The following is a 10,118-nucleotide window of genomic DNA, read 5'->3' as shown; positions in this document are numbered from 1 at the left end:
TGTCTAGATAGATTAAATCACCAAATCTTGTATGTTAGTTTTTTGGATTGTGTTTTGTAGTTCTTACGAAAATCATTTTTCAGGCGAGAGACAGAGTTTATTGAAGAAGTTGTAAAGGACATCTATCGTACATTACATATATCCTCAAGGATTCCTCTACCAAAACTTATTGGGATGGACTATTCCAAGGAATTCCTCACTTCATGGTTGAAAGATTCATCCTCACATACGGCAGACATACTCATTATTATGGGTATGGGCGGGATTGGGAAGACAACTTTAGCAAAATATGTCTATGGGTTACATTCTCATGAATTTGCCACAAGCAGCTTTATTGAGGATATTAGTAGGGCCTCTAACAAAAGATCAGGTGGGTTGCTTGCCTTACAAAAACAACTTGATGATGATATTTCAACATCAAAATCAAGTTCAACTCAAGTTCACGATGTTTCTACATACATCTCAATGATAGAGAATGTAGTAGCCCGTAAAAAGGTATTTCTAGTTCTTGATGATATTGATCGTCTCGAACAGTTGGATGCATTACTCGGAAGCAAAGGTTTCCATACAGGAAGCAAAATAATAATAACAACAAAGGATGCATGGTTGATACAGAGTTGTGCGATGTTCAAAACAAACCTTAAACCCAAGCATGAAAAGCATTTGCTTAATGGCTTATATGAGATCAAATCAAGGGAACTTTTGTGCTTTCATGCATTCATGTGCAACCATCCCAAGGTAGGTTTTGAAGAGGTGTTAGAAAAGCTTGTGAAGTATTGTGAAGGGCATCTGTTAACTCTTGAAGTTTTGGGCAAGTCTCTACATAATCGAGATGTAGCTTATTGGGAAGGGTATATAGAAGGCCTGAAGAAAGAGATGGGTTCCAATATCAATAATATCCTGAGAATGAGCTTTGACACTTTATCATCCAATGATAAGGAATTATTTAAGCATATTGCTTGTTTCTTTGTTGGAATGGACAGAGATGTTACTTAAACAATATTAAAGGCGTGTGACATCGAAACAAGATCCGGAATCACCAATCTCACTGACCGATGTCTTCTTAGTATCGGATGGAGTAACAAACTAATGATGCATCAGTTGCTTCAAGAAATGGGAAAATTCGAAGTACATAAAGAATCACCTCAAAAGCCATGGGAACAAAGTAGATTATGGTGTCATGAGGAATCTTTCAAAGTGTTAAAACAAAAAAAAGGTATGAGACCATATATATACTTGTTTAAAATATTCTTTCTTGTTTATATTCATGTTTATAATGCGTAATTCTTTTTGTGTCCCCTTATTCTTAGGGTATAGAAAATGTTCTAGGCCTCACTCTTGACATGAGAATGCTTGAAAAAGAGAAGTTATGTGGACCATTTGAGGTGAAAACAGATGCATTGAGCATGATGGACAATCTAATGCTACTACAACTCTATTATGTGCAAATCAGAGGGTCTTATGAGAATTTTCCAGAACAATTAAGATGGCTAGTGATGCATGGGTTTCCTTTAAAGTCTATTCCATCAAACTTACCAATGAAGAATTTGGTTTCTCTTGACATGTCATACAGCAATATTGAATCATTTGGTGTTTGTTATAGCAATACACGACTTCAGAATTGGCAAAAGGTAACTAATATCCATTTATTATTCTTCCATGTTCAGTTGATGAAAATTACTAGAATTCTAACTTATATCCAATTCAGTGGTTATTTGGATCGTGCTCAAAAGACAAAAGGCTGCTTGGAACACTGAAGATTCTTAATTTAAGTTTCTGTGAAAAGCTTTCTAGTCTAGGCGGATTTGAAGAACTCCCTTCGCTTGAGAAGCTAATAGTTACAAATTGCATTGGTTTGGTTAAAGTATGTGAATCAATTGAGGCATGTGTTAAACTTGTTCTCATTGACCTGCGGTACTGCAGCAAACTTGAAAAACTTCCAAAAACCATAGGCATGTTAAAGAAGGTGAAAACTTTATTGCTAGATGGTTTAATCTGTGTGAATCTCATATCGAGATTAGGAATACGGATTCATTGAAAATGCTCAAGGGTAACAGTATTGGCATAAACACAAAAACCTCTTCCTCTTCCGTTCTTGAAGCTATACCAAGTTATCGAAAGTTCTTTGCGACTTTTATACCAATATCTTTAGCATGCTTGTCACTTGTAAGTAATAATTTGTCAACTGAATCCTTTCCCGTTGACTTTAGTCGGCTATCTATGTTAAAGGATTTATATTTAGATGATAATCCTATTGTTTCCCTGCCAAATTGTGTGAAAAGCCTTCCTAGGCTTGAGAGACTTGATATGAGAAACTGTATATCTCTTAGTTCACTTGAGCATCTTCAATATACAACAAGAGAGTTGATCATCTATTTTGATTACAAGCCTTTTCCACGAAAAACTATATTTGATCTAGAAAAGTCCACACCTGATTTCACAATAGACTGGGAATCGTTAGAACCATCTTCATTTGAGTTCGAAGGTGTAATCAAAATCCAACCAATGGCAGGTGTAGCGGAAAGGGTGTTACGTAGTTTAGGGTGGACTAATTTAGACTTCCTTAATGGAAGGCAAGTTCGAACTAATTTTTATTTTAGAGGATCAGAGGAATCTCAAATCCAGGTTTCCTCTAGTAAACTTTAAGTCTTTAGCCACCTGTTGTGAATATGTGTATTAATGATATGGTGATTAATTTAGGTGGTTGTATTTGGCAGATGTATTATGAATTTGGCATATTCAGCACAATTTATGGGGGGAAACAGATGCCGAATTGGATTCATTGTAGAAGCAAGGGGCCATTAATATCATTTACCATTCCATCATCTCCTTACAACTTCAGAGGATTGAATTTCTGCTATGTGCAGGGTTATCTATTTCCAAATCAGTTTGTTGATTTACCAATAATCAAAGTTAGTAATTTAACAAAGAATGGCACCTGGATATATAGACATTACATTGATGGTGCGAGTGTAGGTGGACAGGCACGGTCCCTGACATTGTTAAGCCATTGGATGTTTGGGATAAATGAGATGGAAGCTGGTGACCATGTTACTATTACAGTTACAGAGCCCTATAATCAACTTACAAAGGAGTGTGGGGGTGAGTTTAATGTATGATGATGGAAACATGGATGAAGATGAAGATGGAGATAAAGGTGAAGATGAAGAGGAAGATGTGTTAGGTTATTACAAGTCATGGAATCACATCATTGGTGGAGATCTCACTGGATTTCAGTTAACATCCGGTGAATACATCCTAGATGCCTGGCAATTTATGCGGAATTCCGCTGAACTAAGAGTAGATCGCTATCATCCCTTCATTACAGGTGGTGCCAGCTTTAAAGGTAGAGATCCTTCTTCTTAGTTATATATTCTTTTATCATGTGTTATGTAGTACAATTCATTTAGTATTTGTTTCCAAACATATATAACAACATCAATAATTAAGTTGTTAAAACAAGTTCCTCCACCAGCAATATATATGCTACAACTAGGGTTGTAATTGTTGAAGGTCATCACTAGCCTGATAGAATCATGTTATTGTCTAGAAGAAGTTAGCATGTTCTAGAATGATCTGGAAGATTCTAGAACATTATGGAATTCTATGGAGAAGTCCAGAAGATGCCAGAAGATTCTAGAATACTCTAGAATGAGATGGAAGACTCTGGAAGGCTATGGAACATTCTAGAACACTATGGAAGGCACAAGAATGTCTATACTTATCTAGGACATTATAGAATATTCTAGAAACATATAAAAGCTTGTAATTGATATAGAATATGGTAGATAGTTCTAGAATAGTCATGAATGTATGTAGATCTAGAAGCTTCCTATAAGGAGGTGGAAACACCTATAAATAGGTGTGGAGCTCATTTGCTCCAAATCAATCCCAACATCCAAGTATCCTAGAAAGCCTCAAAGAAAGCAAAGTGTGTAGTAGTCTTACAAAGTGTAAGTTCTTCTTAAGTGTCATAATAAAAGTCTTGTTGTTTCCCACACAAAGAGTCGTGTTCAACAATCTGGTATCAGAGCAAGGTTTCTTGATAGTGAGAACGAGTGATTCTCTTTGTATCGTGAGTAGTCTGTGACTCTGCAAGTTTGGTGTCGAAACTAGCTTGTTTGGTATTACCGAGGTACAGCCAACACGATGGGTGATCTCCAAGTCGTCGGAGGAATCAAGAAACTCAACAACAACAACTACAAAACGTGGGAAACATGTATGAAGTCCAACTTAGAAGGACAAGATCTATGGGAGGTCGTTGGTTGAAGCGAAACTACGCCACTAGAGGAAGACGTTAATGGTGCTTTGCGCAAATGGAAAATCAAAGCAGGGAAAGCAATGTTTGCCTTGAAGACCACAATCGAAGAAGAGATGTTGGAGCATATTCGGGATGAGAACACCCCGAAAGAAGCTTGGGACACGTTTGTGACGCTTTTCTCAAAGAAGAATGATACGAGACTACAACTTTTGGAGAATGAGCTATTATCAATCTCACAACGTGACATGACGATTGCTTAATATTTCCACAAGGTCAAGTCGATATGTCAGGAGATTACTGAGCTAGATCCGCAATCCGTCATTGCAAAAGCTCGAATGAAAAGGATCATCATCCATGGACTGAGGCCAGAATATAGAAGCTTCATTATTGCTGTACAAGGATGGCCCGTTCAACCATCACTTGTAGAGTTTGAGAATTTGCTGGCCAGCCATGAAGCTATGGCTAAGCAAATGGGAGGCATCACGCTGAAGAGTGAAGAAGAAGCATTCTACACAAGTAAAAGTCGGAGGAATTTCAAGCCACCTTCTAAAGAAGGATACAAAAATGCTGACAAAGGGAAGAGTCAACCAGGAACCTCACAACCATGGAGATCTCAAAAGACCGACAATAAGAGTTCTTTGGGGAGGAGGTTCGAAGGCAACTGCAACAACTGTGGAAAGTGGGGCCACATGTCCAAGGATTGTTGGTCAAAGAAAAAGTCTGTGGAAAGCAATGTAGTAACTTCCAAAAAGGAAGTAGAGGATGAATGGGATGTTGAGGCACTATCTGCTATAGAAGAGAATAAGACTAAAAGAGGAAGGCTAATGTTCGTGGATGCCAGGGTAAATGGAGGATACACTAACTCTTTGGTAGATACAGGTGCATCCCATAATTTCCTTGCTAAAGATGAAGCTAAAAAGTTGGGCATCAAATACACCAAAAATCCAGGCTGGTTGAAAGTCGTCAACTCTTTATCCAAGCCTATCATTGGTGTTGCATATGGAGTACCTCTTAAGATAGCAGAATGGGAAGGCACCATAGACTTGACAGTGGTGCATATGGATGACTATCGTATGGTATTGGGAATGGATTTCCTAGACAACGTACGACCCTGGTCATTTGAGAGAGATGATATCATGCGTATCACCAAGGGTTCAATAATTCACATTGTACCCTTGAAGAGAAATATGATTGGATCCCGAATGCTATCAACTATGAAACTCAAAAAAGGTCTCAAGAAGAGCGAGACAAAGTTTATGACAACTTTGGAGGAGGAAGACGTTCATTGGAAGATGGATGCTCCGAAGGAGAATAATAACATGACATCACTAGAGTTGCATAAAAAGTTTCATCTTAGACGAAAAATGGAACATGTGATGGAGAAACTGGATAAGGCGAAAAAGAAGAAAAACATATTAATTCGTAAGAGCAAAGTAGAATTTCTCAACAGAGCAACATCTAAACGAGATGAGCAGATCAATAAGGGATCACGTCATAACATGTTAATATTGTGGAAATTTTCCAAAGCTTGTAAAAGGGACAACTCACATGCTTACAAGTTTCTCAAAGGGAGGCATAAGAAACTACACAAGACAGTTCAACAAAGTCAGGAACAATATTATGCTGCAAGAAAATGCAGCCACGAATGTCGTTGTCAACTACGAAAACAATATACGAAGCAACGACTACAACAACTAAGAAAAAACCAAGCATGTGGAAGAGAAAAAGTTCTCAAGGAAGAAGTCAATATGCGACAGATCAAGACTGATAAACAAATAGCGAAATTATTCACCAAAGGGCTGAGTAAAGGAAAAAATAAAGGTTTTAGATGTCAGCTCGACATGATACGAAGAATGGGGGCTAGTGCTGAGGGGGAGTGTTGAAGGTCATCACTAGCCTGATAGAATCATGTTATTGTCTAGAAGAAGTTAGCATGTTCTAGAATGATCTGGAAGATTCTAGAACATTATGGAATTCTATGGAGAAGTCCAGAAGATGCCAGAAGATTCTAGAATACTCTAGAATGAGATGGAAGACTCTGGAAGGCTATGGAACATTCTAGAACACTATGGAAGGCACAAGAATGTCTATACTTATCTAGGACATTATAGAATATTCTAGAAACGTATAAAAGCTTGTAATTGATATAGAATATGGTAGATAGTTCTAGAATAGTCATGAATATATGTAGATCTAGAAGCTTCCTATAAGGAGGTGGAAACACCTATAAATAGGTTTGGAGCTCATTTGCTCCAAATCAATCCCAACATCCAAGTATCCTAGAAAGCCTCAAAGAAAGCAAAGTGTGTAGTAGTCTCACAAAGTGTAAGTTCTTCTTAAGTGTCATAATAAAAGTCTTGTTGTTTCCCACACAAAGAGTCGTGTTCAACAGTCAATGTCGGCCATGGGATTTTAATTGATTAAGCAAGATGTAATTGGAAGTATGGTTCAACTTCATTAGATAGTTAATTAAGTAGATCATGACCAAATCGACCCGTTTATGTTGATTTGATTTATTGACCTCAAAAATAAGAGTTTTCTCTTCTAAAGTATGACCATAGAAGCTCTAGTCTTGATTTGTAAACGGATCTACCCCAGATGGATGATGGACAAATCCAAGTATCGGTCCATCTAAATGGTCCATTTAATTTGTTGGATCAGTTGGCCAGGCTTCTATATGTTCGATCACATAAATATATTGGATTGGATCTAGATCAAAACCCACCATATTGAGAATCCTAGCTACAACTACCTCGTCAAAGCGGATGTATGTGAATGATAATAAACTTATTATTTTTTATCTGCATGCAATAGAAGACGAAGTGCGCTTTAGAGCTTTAGCGCGAAGGAAGTACCACCTACTTGGTCATCACTCATGAATGTGAGGTATAATCTCTGACACCAAAAGCTTTTCTCAATAGATAAATTAAAGGCACATATACAACCAATCATGTTATGATAAAAGTTCTTAATTGATCCAGAGGAGTTATAACCTTGCAACGGTTGCTTGCAAATAACAACATGAAAACGTGAACATGTGCTCCTCGGTCCTCATCTCTTCACATTCAAATAGCAAAGAAGAATGAGCCGTCCACGCAAAGGTCTCAGCGTACACACATTCATGAAAATGTATAGGACGCCTTCGTTTGCGGTTTTGAATTAAATATTTTTTTATCTTCTAACAGTACTTTGGGGTTTTTTAGATTTTAGTATGGGCTAAATACTGTTAAGTTTTGTCAATCATGTGATACTTTTGGTGATTACAATATTGGTTACTTTAGTTGTTTTTGAATTTAGAGATTTTTGGTATCTGTAGAAAAAATAGAAGAGTTGTTCTAACAAAGTTTTTTTTTGAACTTTGAAACTAATATTTATAGTCATGACTTTTCTGTCTCTCTGCAGAGAAAGTTTTCGATATAGTTTATAAATAAGGACAGGGAACCTTCCAGATACACATATTCGAAAGCATTGAAACTTAATACTAAACATTCAAATTCAATACAAAGCTACACAAAGTTATAATACAAAACATTATACGTAGAATATCATATCATTCAAAGTTTAATACGAAACTGATTCTCGACCTTGAAAACTTCCAGATCATCATCCTCGTTATTCTTTTGTTAAGACGCATCATGTTCACCTTGAACCAAGTCGTTTTGGAAGTGCATCAATGGTGGGAGCCGCACGGCTGTTAATATATTATCATTCAATGAAAAGCTAGTTGGTAAAAGGTCAGTTAGTCAATGTCAATAGTTAGTTAGCTAATATTGTTACATTCAGCTTATGTTAGCAATAATGGTGCATCTTTAGTCTTGTATATATACAGATCTTTTAATCGACATTGTAAATAATGAAAATAAACAACATTCTCTCATTTCTCTAATATGGTATAAGAGCAGGTGCTTCTGATTTGTGCATATTTTTCATTCCATCATTCCTGATTTCATCATACTTCAATTCTGGCTCTGTCTCAATCTCATTCATGATTCATATATGGAATTCTTGTTCTTCAATTTCCAATTCGATTCCTCATTTGATTTTTTTTGGTCAATCTAATTTTCTCGATCTAAAATTTTAGATTTGATTTCTCTTTTACTGTTTTGTTCTTTCTCGATCTTTGATTCTTAAATTCCTGAATTGTTGTTTCATGATTCTTAAACTGCCGATTTCTACAAATTTTGCATCCAATTCACACGTTGATCGCATTTCAGTTGATGATACTTATTTTCTGCATCATTCCGATAGTCTTGGTTTAGTACTCGTTTCACGGGTGCTCATAGGGGATAACAATGTGTCATGTAGCAGAGTTATGCTCATTTCATTCTCTGTATAAAAAAAAAAAAAAAAAAAAAAAAAAAAAAAAAAAAAAAAAAACAAGGTTGATTTCATAAATGGATCATTTCTAATCAAAGTTCTAATGATTAAACTCATCTTAAATCGTAGAAAATGAACAATAATGTTGGTATTTAATGGATTCTCAACTCAGTCTCAAAGGAGATCTCACCAAGCATCATCTTTTTGGAATCTGCTCATTATATATGGAAGGAATTGAAGGACTGATTTCGGCCAAGCAATGGTCCTCAGAATCTTCAAAATCAAAAGAGATCTTATGAATTTTATGCAAGAACTTGATTCTGTAAGTAATTACTTCACAAAACTAAAGGTCATTTAGGATGAAGTGTCAAATTTTAATGTTCATTGTACTTGTGGACTTTGTACTTGTGGTGCGGCAAAGGAAGCTGACCAAACTAAGAGTTTCTTAATGGGGTTTAATGACACATTTTCTCAATTTCTAGGCCAAATACTCTTAATGGATCCAATTCCACCTGTTAATAAAGTCTTCTTACTCATCATATAAGAAGAACGACAGAGGAATATGTGTGGTGATTTTAATGTTATCAAAATATATTAGTGTAGTTATTCTTAATATTGAGATATGTTGAGTTTATTTACTCACAGAGACCGGAGTTGAACAGTGCACATTCGGAGTAATAAATGTAAACTCGGGAATACGGGGGTCCGAGAGCAGCGACCTTGGCAGGGTCTAGGGGCAATGCCCCTTGCGGGGGTCTAAGGGGCAGAGCCGGTGGTGGTGGTTCTGCTATCTCTCAAAACAAGTGGTGAAATCATTGTGATGTAGGAATCGGTTGTGTCCTATAACAACCTTTCAAGCTACCTACCGGGGTTGGCACCAAAATGGATGTAACCACCATTTAACCACTTTCTCTCATGTATAAGAGCACAGTGAATGTTCCATAAATGGATTAGATTCTCTATACTCAAAAAGTGATCATCTAATTCTCTCCATCTCTCAAAAAACAAAATAGCAAGGTACTTTCTATGTTTCGAATTTGGAAGTGGCCTAATTTCTAAATTGTTATTCTTTGGCTATCCCAAATCAGATTTCGTAATACCCCAAGCAAAAGGGTCGAAATCAAATATTTTGGAAAGTGATTGCAATCACAATTCAAGTATTATCCGAGTACATATTGATATTCTTAGACCCAAAATTTAATACTCAAAATCTATGATTCTTGATGAATATTAATGGTAGAATTTGTTAACGACATGAGTTCCAAATTCGGGAAACTAGACAAGTTTGAGGGAAATGATTTTCGTTATTGGCAAAAGAAGATGCATTTCATTCTCACCACATTGAAGGTTGTTCACGTTTTAAACACTCCTACACGAGAACCAATAGAGTATGAAACCATTGAACCTACCAAAAAAAGATGCAAGTGAGACAATGATGATTATATATGTCGTGACCACATTTTGAATGATATATCTGACTCTTTCTTTGATCTATATCAAAATCACGAATCTGCAAAAGATCTTTGGGATGCACTTGAAT

General features: G+C 36.4%; 2 protein-coding genes across 4 annotated transcripts; both read left to right on the top strand.

Annotated features, from left to right (window-relative positions):
* The first annotated feature begins 249 nt into the window (after positions 1–249).
* On the top strand, positions 250–996 carry LOC111899464 (disease resistance protein RPV1). Its single transcript, XM_023895316.1, has one exon. The coding sequence runs from the start codon at positions 250–252 to the stop codon at positions 994–996; it is 747 nt and encodes a 248-aa protein (XP_023751084.1).
* Positions 997–1,314: 318 nt separating this feature from the next.
* On the top strand, positions 1,315–9,605 carry LOC111899437 (uncharacterized). 3 transcript variants are annotated; one of them, XM_042902082.2, is made up of 6 exons: positions 1,315–1,631; positions 1,709–2,625; positions 2,718–3,346; positions 7,076–7,147; positions 7,861–7,995; positions 8,751–9,605. In XM_042902082.2, exons 2-3 carry the CDS (start codon positions 2,041–2,043, stop codon positions 3,117–3,119), a joined length of 987 nt encoding a protein of 328 aa, XP_042758016.1. In that variant the 5' UTR covers positions 1,315–1,631; positions 1,709–2,040; the 3' UTR covers positions 3,120–3,346; positions 7,076–7,147; positions 7,861–7,995; positions 8,751–9,605. The 3 variants fall into 3 exon arrangements, with proteins under 3 accessions (XP_042758016.1, XP_042758014.1, XP_042758012.1); XM_042902080.2 differs by having other exon boundaries at positions 8,708–9,605; XM_042902078.2 differs by lacking the exon at positions 8,751–9,605 and having other exon boundaries at positions 7,861–8,138.
* Positions 9,606–10,118: the final 513 nt, after the last annotated feature.

Source organism: Lactuca sativa, chromosome 1, assembly GCF_002870075.4.
Source record: "Lactuca sativa cultivar Salinas chromosome 1, Lsat_Salinas_v11, whole genome shotgun sequence".
Taxonomy (NCBI): domain Eukaryota; kingdom Viridiplantae; phylum Streptophyta; class Magnoliopsida; order Asterales; family Asteraceae; genus Lactuca; species Lactuca sativa.
The sequence above is the reverse complement of the archived record's forward strand: the minus strand, read 5'-3'. Positions and strand labels throughout refer to the sequence as shown.

Coding starts and splice junctions, on each gene's coding strand:
- LOC111899464 (XM_023895316.1), top strand. CDS start 250: ATGGGTATGGGCGGGATTGGGAAGACAACTTTAGCAAAATATGTCTAT.
- LOC111899437 (XM_042902082.2), top strand. CDS start 2,041: ATGCTCAAGGGTAACAGTATTGGCATAAACACAAAAACCTCTTCCTCT. Junction 2,626..2,717: donor CAGAGGAATCTCAAATCCAG/GTTTCCTCTAGT, acceptor TGTATTTGGCAG/ATGTATTATGAATTTGGCAT.